Source organism: Gambusia affinis, linkage group LG10, assembly GCF_019740435.1.
Source record: "Gambusia affinis linkage group LG10, SWU_Gaff_1.0, whole genome shotgun sequence".
Taxonomy (NCBI): domain Eukaryota; kingdom Metazoa; phylum Chordata; class Actinopteri; order Cyprinodontiformes; family Poeciliidae; genus Gambusia; species Gambusia affinis.
This window is the reverse complement of record NC_057877.1, coordinates 14,800,676-14,822,435: the sequence shown is the minus strand read 5'-3', so window position 1 is coordinate 14,822,435 and position 21,760 is coordinate 14,800,676. Positions and strand designations below refer to the sequence as shown.

Below are 21,760 nucleotides of genomic sequence, written 5' to 3'. Positions count from 1 at the left end.
TTTTTCTAGTCACAGAAAAACATTATTACACAACATGCCATATCACATGACACTACTATTTTGGGAATAATTACACACAGAGAATACATTCAAACAATATTTTATTGTTCAAACAATATTTTATTGTACACATATGTACACCTTTTGTGAAGTCATTCCCAAGATCCATAATAGACAAAAATTCAATGCATCACATGTGTTAAGATACAGCTGGCTGTGATTGTACACCTGGCCAGTAGGTGGTGTCGTGTGCACATGAAGCCTCAAGAAATGAACCCTTTCTCGAACCATTTGGCTCAAGTGGTACAATGCCTCATGAGGCTTCATCTCACCATCACTACTGCAGAAGTCAAAGGCTACTCTGATAGCGATGCACGTGGCTGTCAGCGCCTAGGTTAAAGATAAAAACAGATGCACTTCGGCTTCTGTCAGCAGTTTGTTGCTTAAAGCTCACGATTGCAAAATAGCATATTTATGGCACTGTGTTTGTGTCACGGTTTTCTGTAAAGTATCAAAAGTTACAGAATAAAAAATATAAAAGCCTCACCACAACATTTGACATGACGCCTTAGAAACTACAGAGTGGCGCTCTGATCAAAGCTTGCCTACAGAAAGCTTTAAGTCATTTCCATATTTTTGATTAGAAAAACAAACTCAAAGTACTCCTTTCTGTGTTTTGACTATTCAGCACTTGGTATTAGAGCATTGGGGGTCATGGGATACACACTCTGGACTCAGTCCACCAGATGTGCGTAACATTGACACTCTTCCCCTAATTTAATCCAGGTTTTCTTTGGCAGTTTTACTAATATAATTTTAATTGAACAGCCTGAAAAAGTTACAACTTGCCTCAGTCTCATAATATGATATGATATGATATGATATGATATGATATGATATGATATGATATGCACAATTTGGAGGGGTGCTTCCCAGAAGCTGAAAGCTTTATTCAATGCATACTACTTACTTTGAGCTTGAAGTTTGATCATGGAGCTGTGTTTACTAGCATGCAGGTTGTGTATTGCTAATTTTAGTTTCTCCTTAAGGTTCTTTTGGTCTTCAGCCAGAGCAGAGAAGGACGCTGGTGTCAAGAGTGTTACATGAAATTAAATGGAGCCCTGCCAGGCAGGTGTGGGCAAGAACAGGCTGCCCGCTTGGGAGGAGAACTGCAGGATCAGACCTGCTTTGCATTTTCTGATAAGCAATTCAAGCCCATGCATGTGGTGGACACTTAATGGATAAACTACCACTGCTGCTGCCAGCGGCTAAACCCCCGCCGATGTTCTGTGCTTGATAAAAAAAAACAGTCGATGAACTCTCAGGCCTAATCATGCATAAGTTGAAGCGCTCTGTGTTTTATATTCAGATGAGAAGTTTATTTTGAAATGGGAGTGGCGCAGCTCACCTCAGGGCTGAGTTGTGATGTCCAGCATCATCATCATTGTTTTCTGCGTCTTTTAGCAGCTCCTCTGCTGCCTTCCTGGCGTCCTCGTCTTCGTACTCCCTGACGTCGTTCACCTCCTTCACCTTCAGCAGCTTCACCACAAAAATCACAATAAACTGCAGAGAGCGGAGGAGAAAAGCACCAAGCAAAGCGGTCAGGATGAGAGTGTGAACTGGAAAAACTCGGTTTCACAGTGCACTCACCAGGAACCAGTAGATATTCATGAGCAGTAGGGCGAAGAGCAGGGCGTTGAAGAAGAAGTAGAAGGGGATGGTGGGGACAGACTGGATGCTGGACACACACGTGGCGTACAGCACTTTAAGAGGGAACCAATAGAGTCGGAACCAGAACCTGAGAAAAACGAGGCGGGAACAAAACAGACGGCGGATATTTAGGGACTCTGTGGATGAATAAGACACCAGACAGCATAATGACAGAGCTGTCAAAACTTCAAATCATTTCTGCGAGACAGCCAAGCCGCGGAGGGGGAGAAATCAGAAAGCGAGTTGAAGATTTACAGCTCACCAAGTGACGCTGAAGCTGACGGAGCCCATGTTGGACAGAACGTCGTTGAGCACGTGGTAGCCGCCTCCTCTGGCCTTCAGGTAGACGTTGAGCTTGGTGAACTCCAGCAGGACGTCGTTGATGTCGTGCAGGAACAACACCAGGATGCCCACGTTGTGGTACCTGAGGGTGAGAAATCAAAGCGAGAGGCACTTTCAGAACACGGTCGGATGCCACGCTCTCCACGCCTTTCCCCTGTTTGTTTGGGGTTTTTTTAGTACCTGAAGGCGTAGGAGAAGCTAATGAGAGCCAGGGTGATGATGTGATGCACCACCATGACAGCAGAGTCCTTCCTCCACGTGTCCATGTTGACGGTGGCGTAGATGGAGTGGCCGTAGAAGCTACCCTGGATCAGGTAGGCTATGGCGATGTCTGTAGGCACTGTCATACCACTCTTCCAGTCTGAGGGAGCAGGAGGAGGTCAGGGGAAGATGCTGGGCTAAAAAGGCTGTGATGACTGCAGCAGCCAGAGATACACAAGAAGCCTTGGCTGAAATGTTTTACAAAGTAGGTCGCAAACCCTCTTTAAGTTTATTTAGATCATTTATAAATACAATCAACGATCCCCTGCCTGTAGGTGCCAGCAGGATGACACAACCCAATGCTATAGTAAACAAAGATCCAATTTTATGCACTTTATCCTGATTTTTGTCATGATATCAAAAAGTGAAGATACATAAACATGTTTTGCAGAGTTCATGATGCTGCGTAACAAGCACACAAGTAAAACCAGATTAAATGATTTGGAAAACATCTGCGAACCACTATAGGAAATTACAAATTCGACAAAGAAATCTGCATTCATTTACTAATATTTTATATGAATTTAATTATTTTTAACTTGATGTAACAATGGGATTGTTGCAGTATGTTACATTTATATATTTGTTTAATCTTCATGCTGCATGACTCCATGTACATGGATTGCTGATGCCTTTTTATTTTTATTCTTAATAATCTAAACTAAACTGCAATAAAAAAATGTACACGGTCCACATTGTGGTGCATTTCAACAAGAAAGTCCTGGGTTCAAATCCTGAAATTAGAACGAAATAAATATTCCCTCTTTACTTTAGTTTCTGCTTAAACTGTGTTACAAATATAGCAGGAAAATTTTCCGTCATTTAAACTCCTCCAGATGTAAAAGAGTCTCCAAGGCGTGGACAGTTTGTCGTGTCTTGATCATGCTCATGCATCTCTGTAAGCACAAGTCAGAGGCACGGCGTGGTAAATACAGCAGAGATCCTGGAGGAGAAGCTGTGGTGGTTGGCGCTGTACAGAAGGAGGAAGGATCAGGTGTCCAGCAGCATTAGGAAACGTTTCTGATGAAAACCCGTCTGAATGCAGGCTGAGACTGGCTCGGGTCTCTGAAGCCTATCGGATGTTGGACGGAAACTCTCTCCTCCGATGTTTGAATGAAGTTTGTCTCCACAGGGATGGGGTTTCCTTCAGGCGTCGTTTAATGTTGATCGATCAAAGCTTCCACCATTAAACATTGAGAAGAGGCTCGAAAAATGGATCCCAGCAGAAAAGCTGCCAAGGAGAGGAATGGGAAGCAGAGGTATTTCTTCCTGCTTAAAGGTGGAGAAATTTTGATTTCTCCAACTTTTTATTCCGAATAAATAATCCAGCACCTGGCAAAAGTATTCACAGAATTCAATTTATTCATTTGTTCACATTTTTCCGTCAGTTTTCATTGGTCAAATCCAGCAAAAACTAACTGGGAAGTGTAAAACAAAAGTTTATTTTTACATTCTATACAGACGATTTTTTATTTATACAGCACCTTTCACAGCTAAGAGAGCATAAATATTAAAACACTATTAGATCAATCAAAGGGTTAATTTAAATCAAGAATGGCCCAGTCAAAGTCCAGACCTAAATTCAATTTAAAATGCTGAAAATTGCTGCTCACAGATGCTATCCAACTAATTTAATTAAAACTCTGGTAATTCCCAAAGGAAATGCATGCCACACTTTTCAGTTTTTATCTGTAAAACTGTAAAAATTATCTTCATGACCATGTGGGGCTTTTTATCGGCCTATCCCAAAAAAAAAGGCAGAAGTTTGTGGTTGTGGCCTTAAACAATGTGACGGAAAAACCTTTTGCAAGGTTTTTCCGATTATGGTGCCGTTTTTACAGATTCTCTGATCGTCCCTCTCTCCAGCTTCCCTTTCAGCTTGATTCCTCCTCTCCCTCTCTAAAAGCCAGGCCCTATTACCCTCCGGCTCCACACATCACACACTGACGGCTATTAGCCGTGACGTGGCGATCAAAGATGAAGCTGATGCTGTCAGTTAGCCCTCGTGAGCCCCTCTCGCCTCCTCCTCCTCATCTTCTCCAGGAGCGCCGACACCTCAGTGTCTGATGGAGGAGGTCCAGGGACCGTAAAAGACATGAGTGGAATATACGCGAAGTCTGGGAGCACTTCCATCGTCCTTTAGCAACACACTGAAAACTGTAATGATTCTGGTTTCCATTAGGATACAATCATAAAGATCTCCTGTTATAAATGTTGTATGAAACCTAATGTGTTCTATAGTAGTAAAATATGTTAAATAAACATATAATGTTATTAATGGACAGACTCTGAAGCATTGAAATAGAGAGCAGCTATAGGGCCTTATTTTACCTTCTGATAAAAAAAAACTGCAGCTAGGGGCGTCCAAACGTTTTGCACCAAGGGTCAGAAAATGAGCCTTTTCTCTCCAATTAAAAATAGAAAAATAATATCACTGTGAATATTTCATCCTTTTCCTGCATGACAATAAATTAAAAAAATAATATTTTAGTGAAGCAAACAATATGACATTTACCTTAATGTTTGGAGTTATTTAACTTTTTTCTTGGTCTCTTAAATGTTCATTTCCAGCAAAAATGAGAATTTTCTTTTAAAACCTTTGCTGTGTTTAGCCAAGTGCAATGGATGTGTGTGTTCCTGTGTGTAAAAAAAAAAAAAAAATGAGTGAATTTTTGTGGCCCACCTTACTAAGAAATAAAAGCAAAAAAAATAATAATAATCTCTGCATTGCACTTAACGTTTTTAGTACAAAATAATAATAATAATAAAAAAAAATGCCTAAATTATCACCATTCTTGAACTGGTGCCAGAGACCACACAAAATTATTTCAAGAGCCACAAATGGCCCCCAGACCGCACTTTGGACACCATGGACCTTCACTCTTTCTCTGCGCTGAAAATCTAGGAAGGAAACCTCTCCTTAGGTCAGCATTTATCCATTTATCTGGCTGACTTTTACTGACTGGATCACCTTCACTGACTTTAATTTTAAGAAAAAAAAAACCCCACACAGACCCAGACTAAATGAACTGTAACCAACATAATGTATCTTACTGGAGAAGACGGAGGGCGGGTTGTTGAAGAAGGAGTAGGAGGAGAAGAACAGCAGGTAGGTGCTGTAGGACCATGACATGGTGTAGAAGACCAGCTTCCACGCACTCTCTGGCATCTTGGCAGCATCTTTGGGCATCAGCCTGCACCACTGTGCAAGGGGCTGCAGGAGAGAAATCAGTAATATATCACACTCCTTTTCTCATAAGGTAGAAAAAAAAAAATGTGTAAAAGAAAAATCAGCCAGAGGAAAGTTCAAAACCATGGCGTAAATATTTCAATCCCGTCGTACTTTTAGAGGCGTTAGCATAATTTGACCGGTCCTGATTTAAGTGAACGTGATTAAAAAGAAAAGCCATGACTCAGCTCAATGAAATAAATTTCGAATGCGCTGCAGGCCTCAGAAAGCTGAGTCAGCACCTCAGAAAATAAAACCCATTCATCCACATCTTCATAAATCTATGCTTTACTGCTGCACCGCCACATTAGACTACATTAACTTCAGTAAGATCTGCAGTTTTGTCCTGAAGTTTGATTTTTTTTTAAGGGTCAATTCAGAATGATTTGAAAGTTGGGATTCCCATTTTAAAAGTTAAAGTTCCTCTTAAACCAACGGCTGTTGCTAAGGTGTTTGAAGAAATGAAACACTGCCAGATTGTCTTATAGTTGGCATGGTGACTAAGCAAACCAAATGGCTAATTTTGGTTTGTAGACGTTCAAAGAGAAAACAGTGTGGTTGCGGGGTGATGGTGTTTTAACCACAGATGTAAAGAGCCTGCAGCTTTATTTACAACATATTTTTGGTGTCCAAAGAGTAAAAACGTGTCTAAAAGCTTCAGTTGTTACTCAAAAGAACAGTTTTGTTAAACAATTATTTCCTGGACACGAGCAGCAGAAATCAGCTTCTACCGGAGGTGGATGGACCTGTTGCCCTGACAACCTGATCTTGGATAAGCTGCAGACAATGGATGGATGGATGAAATAATTTCACAGTTTTGTGTTTTATTTAACTGTTTTACCTTCAAGTTCATAAGAGCGTCTAGGAACCTTTGATCAATTATCCACAATTTTCTGTTTCCCTTATTTCTTCTAGTCCGTCTTCAAAATGGGGAAGATGAGAGAGCATGCCAACCAAACAACACATGTTGAGCTACCAACCTAAATTTAATTAGCTAGTCTGATGCTTTCTTTGATAAGCGAAATTTTATATAGTTTGACGATTAAAAACATGAAGCTGAGCACCCAATGACTCAGATGGGTGATGACTTCCGTCTGTTTTTGCCTAAAAGGTGTCTACAGACTAAAATGTGCTCAATACAGTATAGCAAGAGAAAAAACATTTGGTATTAATAAAAATGCCGCAAAAATCTTTTTGCTTTTTTTTTTTTTACTTTTTCCACACAAAGCTAAATGTAATATTTAAACAAGAGTTGATGGCAATCTAAAATAAAATGTATTTCTTTCATAAATATCAATAGTTGCAGTGGAGCAGCTTAGAAAGTGAAGTGTTACGTTCCTTTCCGCAGCACGTGCAGCTCAGGCTGGGGTTTTAAACCAGGAAGTAGTGCCTAGGTTTCGCATAACCACAACTAGACGTGCTCTTTAGCAAAGAGAAACCCAACCAAGCATCACCCAGTGTGGGCAACATTGTGTAAATAAAATAAATAGAGTTAAAAATATCTCAAATGTGGGCAGGCTGTGGTGGCGTAGGGGATAGCGCGACCCACATTTGGAGGCCTTCAGTCCTCGACTTGGCCGTCACGGGTTCAATTCCCAGACCTGTTGTCATACAGGAGTTTTATACAACAGGGTCGCCCATAATTTTTTTTGATTTTATGAAGAATCCTTCTTTGCACCGTTATCTCTGGGTCGTTCAGAGCAGCCTCCAGAACAGAACCAGCCCTCTTTATCCGGTTGGGGTTTTTTTTGTCTTGTCTTGCTGCTACCCCAACACATGATGGCAGAAGAGATTAAACTGCTTTCCGGGTGAACAGCGATGCAATTTATCGCCTTTCTTTATGTCTCTTATCATTGCATAAAAGTTTGAAAATATTTTCGGAAAAGTAAAAAATATAAAATGAAGGATTCCAGTGTTTAAGCTTTCTTTGACTGTACAGAAACATTTGGACGTAATCACACAGTGTAAACGAGACACAAAGGAGGTGAAGCAGATACACAACCGGTATACGAGCATGGCAGGGACTCAGACGGGCTGCTTTTCAGTGCTTGATAGCTGTGGCAAGACCGGAAACCAGACCCTTCTCCCTCCCCCATTGTAAACAAAATTACCCACACATACACAGTGCTGTAGAAGCCAAAGAGTGTAACTGGAGGCAGCAAAGTGAAAGTAGCCTGTGTCAGTGATACAGCCCACTCAACCTGATGGGACTGGGCTCAATGACGGCCTGCATGACAAATTCATGAAGAGAGCGTTACTCCTGCTTAGCGTCAGGACATTATTCAGTTTCTGCTTTTCCTGTTTGCGTGATACGAAACAGAGCAGCCAGTTTCATCTTCACCTTGCCTCTTAATTCCCTGCCTTCCTTTGTTTATTTCCTGCTGTTTTCGCTAAATGATGGAGTCCGTGAGTCACACCAGAGATCCGAGGGAAAGGAAGCCGACTGGGGCCGGACAGATGTGAGATAAAAATGTTACGGCAACAGACTCATTAGCCAGGACACATGTACAGAGTCCAGGACAGCTGATTGGGTCAGCCGCAGGTGGTGTGTGTTAAGTGTTTGTTAAGTCCTGACCCGAGCAAAGTGGAGCACAGGACACTCCATCGCAATCTTTAAAGTCTCCCAGTGCATCTGCATCGGTCCCACCCATCCGTCTCATCCCCTCCTCATTTCTTCCTCATTCCCGCTGTCCATCCACCACTGAGTCCCACCCACCCGTCCTCCTCCCCTGCCTGTGACATTTATTTATAGAAGCCAGCTGTCAGCACACAGTGCAGCCCCCTGCAGTCCTTTAGCACATCACCCCCACCCTTCAACACAAAGCATTCGCAAAGGCTGAAATGTCCTAGAGCTGAAGCTGGTCGAAGCCAACAGTGACTCTGCACTTCATGCTCTTGCTAAAGCCGGCAAATCCACACATCACACTGACTGCATTGTCTCTTCAGCAGCACAAAATCATTCTTATTCTCCTGCGTTATTAACAGCAGCTACTGGCTGACATTAATGCCACAAACTAACAACAGAACACTCGAGTAACCATAACACATTTTGTGAGATTCGTCACATCCTGAGTCATCTTGATGTTCAGGCTTGGTTGAAAAGTGGAGTTCCTTGTGATGACAGGACGTCCATGGAGGTTTCTTTATGGCTATTTAAGGTCAGTGAGGCCTTGTCTTTATTTAGCTCAGAGAAATATGTCGAAAATGTGACTTTTTTACATCCTGTGCAAATGTGGCCTTAATAAACAGTGAAAGTCAGGCTTGGTTAGCCTGTTTGACAATTTTTTTAAGAATAGAAAGAATAGACGCCTTTTTGTAAACGTCTTTCATTTCTTCACTGTATTTCTGGCTTTTTTTAGATGGAAGGCAACATTGCTGAGTGAATAAAGTTGTGCTTGTGCGATGAAAGGGCTTTCCAAAGGTAAGCAAATTGCACAACAAAGCATCACTGCTGTGATCACAAGGTGTGCTTTGAATAATAGATACATGGAGTGGTTTATGGAAATTAGTGATGTCACTACAGATTGTTTGGACATAGATTTGATGCTTTTACAGTGTTTATTTCTTTAAGTGAAGGTTTGTCTATATTGTTGGTCTTTCAAATGTGCTTATAAGAAAATTGGAGTTAAGAGAAAGCTTCAGTCTGTCTATACATCTGCCTCTGCACAGTACCACTGCTTTAAATGTATTTGTTAGAAACTTTTGTCATGTTTTCAAAGGCAGCCCCTGGAGAAAAGCGACCTAGAATACTTTGGTGCATGGTTCCAACTTTCACAAAGCCTCTGTCGATGTACCATGACGTTGCTGTTCAAGGATCTATTTACAGACAACTTTATGCATAGTAGGTGATAGAAAATTAAAGAAGCAAAAATGACTCGACAGATAAAAATCTGCCAATTTTGTCTGAAACAACTGGGTCAGGTAATGAAAAATGCAGCAACACCAAGAACTCTCAAAGTTTTTTGATCTGCAAATGCCAACAAGACTTGAATTTCTGTTCGGTGAAAATCTAATAAAAAAATTAGGGGCATATGCCTTAATTTATAAATCAACCCAATGTTGATTTATCCAGCCATCCATTCATCCATCCATTCATCCCAACATAAGATCCTCACAGGGTCACAACGGTGTAGGTTCGCAAATACTATACCCATTTTTATTGTACAATATTTTCTGTCGTTATCTTAATATAACCCTATCATAGCCCTCTGTTTGGCATACTTTCTTTATCTTCACCAACCTTAGAAATGACATGGATTATGATCCATAGCTTGGTCTGAAATGTAGATTGATTGATTATTTACCATTTGGCCAAAAGTTAAGTTTTGTTTCTCTCTATATCAAGCCAACCCTCCGATTTCATTGTCCATAATCCATCAGTTTTCTATGTCAGCCCCCCAAGCAGAGGTACAGTGGGTCAAGGACAGTCATCCCTCATCATCTGTCAGTTGACTGATAAGGTCTTGAACTACACTCAGACTGGACCCACAGTCTTTCAACAGATCGCCCTGGCTCCTCTTCCCCACCGACAGAGACCCAGCCCCCTCAACTCGTCCCCTCGCCTGAGGCATCGCTGCCTCTCATCTCACTGTCCTTCCTGCCTCCCTGCCAAAGAGACTCTTAACTGGAAATCGGGGAAGAAGAAAAAAAAAGAAACGGTGGGTAACTTATCAAGAAGTTACAGAAGCTGATTGCAATTTAGCAATCGATTAATCGTTAACTGAAATTGTTTGCTGAAACTCCTCAAGTGACAAAGTTTTAACTTAACAAATATCCTATCAAGCATCTTTTGCTATCCGCTATCAATAGGTAAATACAAAAACAATCAACAGATCGAGCTTACGTTTACTGATGTTGTCAAGCAGAAAGGGTTAAACTTTTCACATGCTGATGTTAGAAGTTTTTATCTGATCGCTTCCTATAAATGATTATACTTTCGCTGAATGTTATTGCTAGCTTATCAGACTTGAGGCACAATTTGCATCTTTTAATGTATTTCTAATATTGCATAAGGGGGACCTATGTGGTTTTAAAAAAAATCTGCAGAATGTTCCAATTCTTTATCCGATTAATCCTCAGAATAGTCAATAGATTAATCGATTACTAAAATAATCATTAGTTGCTGCCCTATGTGAGACATCAATCTGCTTGATAATCTTTCTCTCATTCCAGTCGTCTCTTTTCTCCTTATTCACCCTCCTTCTGACCCGACTGCTAGTCTGTTCCAGAAGATCTCCACGTTCACTTTCTAGAAGCAGGCGACGAAAGAGGAAGAGGAAGGTGAATGGACTGCGCCTTGTTGGCCTGTTGCATAAGAAGATAAATTGGGCCAGTGAGTCAGGATGCTTGCTCATGTGTGGATCTGTTAAATCAGACCTGACCTCATTTGCTTTCTTTCACTTATTTTGGCTCGTTCTAGCTTCGATCTCTTTCTGGCCGCCTGACGACGTCACTCTAGTTATCTCGGAGTACCTTTAAACACAAACCTGTCACAGATGCCCTCTGGTTTTAGGGTAAATAGGATTTGCCGGCGCTAATCCAACAGATGACCAGTTTTAGACTATATATACGTGTGTGGGTGAAAATAGCCCATTCATCTGTGATTAACGATTCCAACAATCCAATCTGAAGTGCCTTCTAGAACTTCTTGACGCTTCAAATCCACTTTTTGTCTTCAAATATTATCAGCCACCCGATAATCCGTTTTAATACATTTGTTTTTTACTTTACACTGTGGATTATCGGCCTCTATAAAAAGAGAATGATGTCATTCGCCCTCCTGTCTTGTTCTTAACAAGGTGGAGAGCGGACAGCTGCCACTGAGGATAAAGATTGAGGGTTTTAACTTTTGCATTTCTGCTTGAAGTTGTTTGTAAAAATGGGATATTGGGCTTTGCTTTTCTTCTATGGTTTATATTTCTGTCATTTGTTTCACCATGTCAAGTTTACTTTATTTTTCTCTCTATCATACAACCAATCACTTGCAATTATGCCGTCTTGTTTACATTTCCCACTAAGTCATGTTGTTTATATATTGTTGGGCTTTTTTTGTGTTTTGTCTGGTCTCTTCTTAATTGTTTCAACTTATATGTTTATGTTTTGTCAGTGGTTTTGTGTGCTGTTCCCAACATTCATCTTCAATCCGTTTCCTCCGAGGAGTTAGTGCGGATCAGCTGTCGTCACGCTATCTATCCGCGCCCGGCTTATTTATGCTTTAATTAGAAGCAACAGGAAAGGTTTCCGACGAGAAACAGCAACAATAAAAGCAGCCTCGTTGTGGGAGGGAAGCTGCTTTGTTTTATAGCTGCGAACACAGCGTGCCACCTTAAGACCATTTCCCCCAGAGGGGTTTTCTGCATGTCTTGCCACATCTTTGCTGACCCACTGAAAACAAAAACGCTTCAAGCTCACGAAGGTTGAATCACACCAGCTTTTACTGACCTCCTTATTTCCCCTTCCTGCCTACATACTTGGTGGATTGCATGCTGGGGAATGAGTCAGCTGTTTATTTGTATATCTGTAAATAAAACAAAAAATAAGGGATAGGTGCCTTAAGGGTCTCAGATGAATCAGCCCTCCACGCAGACTGAAAAAGAAATGTGAGTGATACGGAGAATAGACAGCGACTCGATCAATAATTTATCCCACTGAGAGGAAAGTTTGCAGGTATGTTCACACAGACACCAAGAAGACAAATGCTTTGAAGCACACTTAGCATCTTTTCTGCTTCGGTTCTGTCACTTTTAGCTTGAAGAACTCAATTTGACATACATTACATTGCTAGATGTATTGAGACGCTTCATCAAAATATGAAATTCAGATGAGCAGCATAGAAATAAGCATTTAGACCGATTCTGCAAACATTCCTGAAGCCATCAATAGCCCTCGAGATCTGAGTAAATTCAAGTGAAATCAGTTCTGTAGTCAAGAGCTCCAGACTTTCACATTTTCAGCCTCATTGTGTTGAGTGAAGACTAAAGTTTGGTGGAGGAAGTAATTATGATGTGAGATTATTAGGTTTAGTAATCCCACATCATAGATGCTGCAGAGAACCAATAGGTTGAAATAGAGGCTAAATGAGGCCTGTTGGTCAAAGAAAAGGGATCAAAATGTCCTTATCAATGTCCACTGTTCATCTTCATTATCAGCAACTTCGTACCAAAGGCTTAAAAATAATTTCTGTAATCAATTTATTAATTTAGATAAGAGGATAAATGACATCTTTCTTACATGAAAGAAATTTTCTCTAGAAGAGAAGTAGACCTTTTTATCACAACATATTTGCATCACGAAAAAAGGAGGTAATGGATTACTAATTAAAAGTATGTAAGATCATTGTTCAAGCTAAAATAAGGTACATATATAGATAAAAAATATATTATCTACATGTATTTTAGAGATTATAAAATCAGGACTTGTCACTAATTGTCCAACAACTGATTTTTCTAAATATTTTTTGTGATAATGTGGGATTTAATAATAAATTATTTTAAGGCTTTTAATTATGCAAGCCAATAATTAAGGTGGCTGTTGCTGGCGAACAAATCAGTTACATCTGAGGAGAAACGGGATGCAGCAGCATGTGATCTTTGACTTTCCTAAAAGAAGGAAATAGATTGTGGCTGGCAGATGGAAAACTTTGTCCCCCCGTATAGTTCACACCTGCAGCTGAACATTTGGACTTAATTTGACTAAGAGCCCGTGATTAGATGAGTTCCTAATTTAGAACGGGTCTGAGTGAGTGCTGATGATTCACCGCTATATGCACATGTGTGCAGGAGCACCAAAATCTCACTGACAGGTGACGCTGTCGGACTGGAGCTGCAATACAGGAAACGCTTTTTTCTGTCTCTGCAGGGTGAAAAATTAATATTAACCCCCCGTCAGTGTCCCAGTATAACAACATGAAGTGACTTTGCATTTCTGAATTTGTTTGAAGCAACTGGTTCAGCTATTTTTTTCTCTTTTTGCATAAGATTTAGACCAGCAGTTTCAGTTCCTGGTCCATAATTGTGGTCCTAAGACTCTGATAAGCCCTTCTCACGCTTCACACTTCATACATGACAATTTGTCAAAAACAAAATAATACACCTGCTTGGGGGAGTTTCAGCACATCAGTGAGTCCCTGAGGAGAAATTAATGCCTCGCTTGTTTATCAAATTAACGCCAAGAGCATCAGAGCAACCGCACACAGGCTCGGCAGCAAGAAAATCCACAATATTAAGTCACATTGGGGACAAATTATTTGTAAAGTTGATTCGTCTGATGTAATATTACAGATTTTCAACCTCATTTTACAACAGCTTTAAGTAACACTGTTGAATCACATCTACTGAGCGCATCAGCATCAGCGTGATGTATGAAAAGCTAATGAAAACAAAATGTCTTGATGTGTAATCATCAAAAATTAAATGTATTTCACTGATCAATTTCAATAAAACCACATTCTACTTCTCAAAGCATCACTAACTTCAGCCGTCACATATAAAAAGTTGCGCAATAATCAGAAAAGATGAGTCTTTCAGAATGGTAAAAGATTATTCTGCCATCAAATTCAAAGTACAGATGTACAAGCAGTCATGCTGAAAATAAAATATGTCAGTCAAAAGAGGCATTTTCATGTTTATTTACTGACATTTTTTTGTAATTCCTCACTTTGTGTCTTAAGAGGAAACTTGCGCTTAAAAATGGCGAAATGATGTTCCCTTCAACACCATTTCAGACTTTTTAGGAAGCAGGAATGTGAAAGCCCGTCTCACTCTCATCTCTAAATCTGCTACAATTTCCTGTGAATTATCTGTTATATTTTAGAAGAGCTGCTTTCACTTTGCCACCGCTGCTGTCTCCAGCTGCACGTTCGTGCTTTCTTGTAACAAACTCCCTGTATTATTAAGTGGTGAAATAAAGCAATCTGTGAAGAGAAAACTATTTGGAAGCTGGTACACAGTCAGGTTTAGAAAAACTATGATCAATAAAAGCTATTGTTAAAAAAAAAAAAAAAAAATCCTTTCTTTATTAATTAAAGATTTTTTGTGTGTGGAAATATTTATGATTTCCACAGCAGCACAAAGTAAAGCAAATATGTCCCAAAAGGCCTGATTTCTTTCTTACTTTGCAAATTAGAAATGATTTAAATTTGCTTGTGTGGCTTTTATTTGTCTAATGGTTTCAGTTAACTGTGTTTGTGTCAATGTCAGGTCACAAACCAAAACTGACCAAAGCGATAATGCAGCTGAGGCTTATCGGGCGGCTATAGCTTCTTTTTGAGGACAAGTTTATTTGCAGCTCTGCGGAGAACGCGACATCACCGCCTTCAAATTGAATTAACCTTAAAACCATGTCGGCACCTTAAAATGCAAGGATTTTAAGCAAACTGGATGCGTCATGTTGCATGTGTGCGTCAGGCGGTTCTGAATTTGCACACAGACCTACTTGGCTCACGGTTCAAGCTGACAGCTGGAAGACATATGGTTGTCATTCATAATACAGTAGCCACACTTATGGCAACACGGCGAGAACAAGGGCTGACACTGGAGTGGGTGAGCTTAACTGTGAGAACCAGGTCGATTTAAACTGATGAGAAAAAACATCAGGACCAGTTAATTATCTCCTAACTGCAGCATGCATCACCGGTGTGTGTTGAGGTTTCAAAGTGTGTATTTTATGGTTCAGGAGTGCAGGTGTGTGTGTGTGTGTGTGCTGTTGTTTACACCACTTGACATTTTTCACTTGCTGCCACATTTGAGCCAAAATGATCCGTTTAATTTGTTGGGGTTTTATGTGAAAGACTAACACAAAGTAGCGCATAACTGTGACAAAGAAGAAAATTTATATTGTTTTTCAAAATGATTTTTTTAATCCAATCCAGGTCCTCTTACTTTGAGACCCCTAAAATGGTACTTGGCAATTTGGGTTACAAATAAAATCTCAAATTTTGTTTTAAACAAAATCCGATTTATAATTTTAATCAACTAAAAAACTTACAAATGACATAAGATATCTTTAAAATTTATCTTTATGTCAATAATTCCTTTTGTGAGTTGACCTGAAATTCAAAGTCGGAAAAGAAAGAAGTTATTAAAGACGTTTGTTAAAAATGATTGCAGTTCTTGACAAGCATCACTTGAAGTATGGAAATCGCAGATGTGCATTGGCGAAAAAAAACTCCAGATTTTTAAAAAAATTAAATCTTCAAAAACAGAAAATTTGATTAATTGATAAACTAGAATTATAGCCCATCCTTACCACTAAATAAAACGTATTGCTTTCAAATCTTATGTAATTCATAAAGCCGCCTGTTTAGGTTTTAATAATAATATAAGTCCAGTGTCCTACGCCCTGGCCCCCTTTTGAAAATTTTATAAGTTAATTTATCTCTGCAGTTGGGTCTTTTACAAACTGAATTATGGTTATGTTACATCCAACAAGGGCACAACATATCTATGGACACGTAGGCAAAACTGAGAGTTAAAAAAAATTATATTTTATTCTGAAACTCTCTTGAACTTTTCTTTTGGTTCAGCTGCTTTAATTTTCTGCGGAGGAAAAAAGAGAGAGAATTAAGTATCCTCAGTTCCCCGTGTCCCAAAAGGAGAAAGTAAAAAACAAAAATCCCAAAAATATTAACAGAAAGTTGGATCTGGTGAGCCGATCAAAAAGAATGGTACAGCAGGGGGCCAACCCTATATAGGGCGTCGAAGCCCCTACTAGTACCGGACTACTGCAAAGAAAGAATCGAAAACAGGACAACGGGTCCCACCAGGCCAAAATCACAACAAAAACAGCAAACAAACAAAGGCTAACAAAAATACGGCATGGCAGGTTGGAGATGTCAGCTGCGGCCTACAGCTACTAGAGACGTGCCGCACCTCGTCAGGACGCATCGTTGGTGGCGGTGGAGCGAGCAGAAGGGCGGTTGGGCCGATCCCAAACATGTCCAAACCCAGCTTATGTATAGGCGGTCCAACAACACCACAAATTAACGAGACCAAGTTATTTACATAAAGGAATTATCCAAACTCCGAAGTATATTAAACAAAAAATCATTCAACTAAAGTCATTACAAAACAATCTAGAAAGAAAAAAATAAACAAAAATAATTAGATTGAGCCCAAAGCACATAACTATTGAAAAAAGCAAACTACATCTAAATCTTGCAACAGCATAGGTTTTGTTTTGAACTTTATTCTTTTGACCTTTGAAATAAACCTTTGAAATAAACCTTTCCAAGGTTTTCTAACAAGTTTAAAGACTTTCTGTAGTCTCTGCCAGACTTGAAAGAATTAATCAAAAGGTCTTATTCTCAACCACTCGATTTGCACTAACTAAGCTTTGCGGTTATGCAAACCCCAAACTGCACAGAGGATGGGGACAGACAGGGAGGACAAGACACATGAGCAAGGGGGGAGGGGAGGTGCGATGAGTTGTATATTCAGAAAAGGACGGAGATGAGAGCAGGCTGTCCAGACACTGCACTCTGCATGAGAGGGATTCCATGCAAGTGTTGCAATTTCTTCCAAGGAGTAAGAGAAAGCCCATCTGTGATGGGGAAACTCATTTAATTGCTTCCAGGGAATAAAAGGCTGTTTAGATGTTACCCATAACTACAGTGGAAGAACAACAGATCCACACAATTATGGTGCGCAAGCTATAAAACATGATGCGGTCCTTACAGAAACATTCAGCTTCCTCTGACCACTTAGTTCTCACTTGATGATAAAAAGTATCCTTGATAGAGGAGATTCATCCACCAAGCAAGGCGCTCACAGTTACAGTGCCTTCTGGCCCAGTCAAAGGCTGAGGGTGGATAGATAGAAACAAACAGGGGAGCAAGAAGGAACAGAAGAGAAGAAAAAAGACTGGGAGGGAGACCACAGACTCAGAGCTTCATGTCGGATTCCTGCTGACCAGAGGAAAGTCTGACTGTCTGCAAACAGAGCTGATTCATCCTCATGCGTTGCAATGTATAAACATCCCTGTTGCAACTATAATTTAAGGAACGCAGAATTACTCCCTGTTAAATTATTAACCAAGAACATCACATTACAATCTGTGACCAAAGCTCCAGGCTGCGGTCAATCTACGGCAGAGGAATAAGGTCATCTATGATGCCAATTAACGAAGTTCTCAGCAAAGTTCCTAAGTGTGGTTGTCCAGACTCAAAATGACTGATTTTATAGACGTCATTTTTTCAATTCCCACAGTGAAGCAACAAACAATGTATTATATAAACCTGGGTGACAAGTTGTTAAGAGTTCAACATCACATCTTACTGAAAAACTAGAAAAACTATTCATAACAGTCCTTTTAAACCGAGAAAGGAAAAAAAAAACAGCGGCCATATTGAAAAAGTCTGTTTATTCATTCAAGCCACTTCAGCTCTGCTGAGTTCACATGTGGCTGGAGTTTGTGTTTATCAGCAGGTAGGAGGTGAGTGGGAGCATAGTGAGCTTTCACTTATGAAACAAAGCTCAAAAAACAACACTTTTAAAACTGGCTTTACAAACTTGAACAAAAAGGTCAGTTTATCAGCGGTCTTCATCATCTTTTCACGCAGTGTAGAAAGAAGATCCAAAAACATTGGGAAAAGTCGTTCACATGTTGTGGTTGGACACTGAAAGGATCATTCATCCTCAAAAGCTCTTCAATGTGGATGAATTAAAACGATTCTGCAAAGATGGGTGGGTCAAATTTCCTTCACAGTGATGTAAAACACTCATTTCCAGATATTAGAAAATCTTTCATAGTGTGTGTTGTCATTGAGGGTGCAACAACCAGTCATTAGTGGTCCACAACCTTTACAGTCCAATGAGCCAGTGAGTCAGTATAGCTGAAAAACCTCATTTAGAGTAGCAACGTTTTTGTTTTGTTTTTCCTGAAAAAGACAACTTCTCATTTTTGGTAATTTTCTACAATATTAAATTTTTTTGCAATTTTTAAAGAGTCAACATTTCATTTCTAATTTTAGGTATTAAAATGAATACTAATATAATATGTTAGCAAACATTCCACTCTGTGTTGATATGAAACACCTAATTTGTTACCTAATAACAAGAAAAAATTGCTTGTTTTAGAAAATGCAATATCTGAAGGCCATTGTTAACATATCTATATTTAAATGCAGTAGTTGATTTTTCATCATCTTCCACTTGCACTCTGGAGCTGCAGGCTGCAGCACCCTGGCGTAGGGATTTTCACACAAAACCGGGTCAACTTGGGCTCTGCTTTTTAAAACTCCTCATTATCTTTGATGCTTTGTATCTGACCAAAAATGCACAATGAAGGAACCTTGTAAGGAGAAAAATTATCTTTATTGCGCTGTGTAATTTTACTCTTTGCATGCATACACGTCTTCAGTCTGTGGTTGACACATATCAAGTGACTGATATGTGTCAGCTCTCTTCAGGTGACTGATTTGTCTCAACATGGCATATAAATGGAAGCCAAGATATCTCATGAGAACTTTCTAAAATTAATCAAGGTAAATCAGCTCACCTGTCAGTGGTTTTGACACTGAGGTTAATCAATATCTAGGATTGCTCCAGATCATTTATTATAGTAACAAGCTACAGTAACTTCAGCAAGCCTGTGAAGTGCAGGACAGTTTAGTGAAGCCATAAGTTCTGTGTATGAACTACAAATCGAAAGCCAAGGTGGAAATATATTGCATGTCAGGTGACGGCCTAAGTGCTGCTCGTACGCATGCGATGCAGCAAGAAATTAGATAGCTGGGCCACAGAAGAAGAGAGCTGACAACAAACTAATGTAATAAAAACTCACTATTGCTTGCAATCAGTGTCAAAACTACAAGCAAGAGTTATCTGCGTGGGCACTTTTGGAAGAATGGATATCACTCCCTGCTAACCACAAACCCCAGAATCAGGTTTCTGCCTGTGGCTCTAATGTGCATCAACTTAATGGAAAGTGATCTGGGAACTGTGGTTGGGAGAGCCGTGGAACCAGAGGATGCTTTCCGAACTAGGAGAACAACAGAGCGCCGGCCCATTCGCCATCAAGCTCGATGCAGGAGGATAAGATCTGCGACAAAGCTGAAGCTGCAAAATTACCGCTCTGAGAGGTACTTATGAGAATGGCTTCAAACTGCTGCCAGCTTGACTGCAGAGCACACAAAGCACAAGCAGAGTGATGCAGGACGCAAACATTTAGAAAGTGAGCAGACGTCAAAGAGCATATGTCCTTTCAGACGGCATATGGATGAGTATGGGTGAATATGCAACTAAGTTAATGATTGGCTGCTGGAACTGAATCAGCAAGCGAAGCCCCACAAGCTCACTTCTACTCTTCCTTCTTCTTTCTAACTCCTCTTCATTTGTTCATTTAGTCCCCCAGATTATTCCCCTCCACTTCTCTGAACTCTATTTTCTTCTCTAATTTTGTTTTTTTTCATGAACGTTTACACTTCCTGTTGAAGCAACGCGCGGCTTCTTACAAACTGCTTCTACACTCTCTAGAACGAGAAAGAGCATGCAGATACGATGAGCATTTTGTGCATCTGAAACCATCCTGCACCCTCAGCCTGTACACACAGATGCAAATGTTGGTGTAATAATGCAAGCAAATCTGAACACATTAAAAGTTGCGCGAGCTTTCTCAAAATTGTGCAGAACAGAGCTAAAAAAAAAAAGAAAAGAGGAAGGAGTCGAAGCTGGGAACTGTAAGTGTAGCATTTACATGCTTGTTTCTCAGAAGAGCTTTTCAGCTCTTATCTTAAAAGTCACATTTATTTTTTCTTTGAGCTGCCAGTGTTACAATCCTGCAAGCTAATGAGAAAGAGCATGGTGAGGTTATCTTACATAACAGTGGCTTGTAAAAGAAATTAATTCAACCTGGATGTGTGTTGCCATGCGTCATGCAGCCATGCACCAAAGCAAATGTGAAACACCTTTGTGGGCGACAGAGCCATAACAACCCCCAACGAGACTCAACAGAAAAGCTCGGTCACATGTGAAGCAATGACAACATATGGAAGTCCCTAATTCAATGGATTATCGCACACCATCCATGTTTGGGTCGAAGCTTTGCCACTTGAATTATCTTAAAATCCCCCATCATATAAGCCCAACGATTTAGTTTTAAATGTGTAGTTCCACTACAAACAAGTAAAGAGTTTTTGCTCTTTTAACTGTTTTGTTCGACTCCTGACTGAATGAAAAATCAAGACGAGTCGGTAACCCGCAGAAAAAAACCAGAAGCATTTTCTGAGCAGGGGAGAGTAATGATTACAGTACATGATGTGCGTCTTAAGTTAGTCAACTCATCAAACCAAACTCCGAGTCCTGTAAGTAACTGACCACGAAACAAATAAAGTTTTTATTGCCGCTTGGCGGACAGACTCTGTGGAGCAACAACCTCTGAAATTATGACATTAAAGCTGACTTACGGTTTTACTCAAAACTTCTAAAACAAACTTTGTTGTTGTAGGATAGACTCACACTGCTTACAATTACAGCTGTTTAAACACAGTATCAAGAGATAGATCAGGCAAGCTTTTCACTTTGTGCGCAGTCTGGCGGGAACCCACTGACCCTGCTTGCGCTTTTACTAGGTTTTTCTTGTGGAAATGAGGGTCTGATGGGACAACCCCCAGCTTCCCTGCTGTCCGTCCGTGACATCTGCCGTTCTCCTCCTGAACATTGTGCTAATACTAAAACTTTTTATGCATTGATTTGACTTCAAGCTATTTTCTTGTTGTTATGTTTTAGGTTCATTAAATGTTATGTTTTTCTGTTTGCTGTTTGGTTAGGTGTAGATAAATGAGATAGAAGCAGGTTTTCCTGCTAACATAAATCTTCCTCAAGTGCATGGCATGTTCTCTGGTCTTTCCCATTTTAACAAGTTGCACTCAAACTGTATTTTTTTTTAACTCAGTATAAAATAAAATTAAAATGTTGCTTTAAAATTTTAAAAACTTTGCTGTTATTAAACTGATCAATTGTCAACAAATGACATTCATAAGTTTCTGACCCCAACACACATTTGCTTTACTTAGCAACTTCCCTTATTTTTCCCATTTTGAAAAATGACTAAGAGAAATGAACATCTGACTCACATCATAAATTTACTGCAGGGACACTGGAAGTCATTTATTACTAATGAAACGTTTTCACAAATGGTCATCAGCTTAAGAGTGGCAATAAATGTGGAGCGCTCTGTAATTACGGTTAATATTTTAACAATATTCCCTGTTGTTTAAAATTC

General features: G+C 39.9%; 1 protein-coding gene across 1 annotated transcript in view; it reads right to left on the bottom strand.

Annotated features, from left to right (window-relative positions):
- The window catches only part of cers1 (ceramide synthase 1), a 30,843-nt gene that overhangs the window by 3,969 nt on the left and 5,114 nt on the right, over positions 1-21,760 (bottom strand). The window contains exons 2-6 of the mRNA XM_044129385.1: positions 5,368-5,527; positions 2,233-2,413; positions 1,973-2,134; positions 1,651-1,798; positions 1,409-1,563 (exon numbers count right to left, since the gene is read on the bottom strand). Of these exons, the coding sequence (XP_043985320.1) occupies positions 1,409-1,563; positions 1,651-1,798; positions 1,973-2,134; positions 2,233-2,413; positions 5,368-5,527 (806 nt within the window). The remainder of the gene's footprint in view (positions 1-1,408; positions 1,564-1,650; positions 1,799-1,972; positions 2,135-2,232; positions 2,414-5,367; positions 5,528-21,760) is intronic.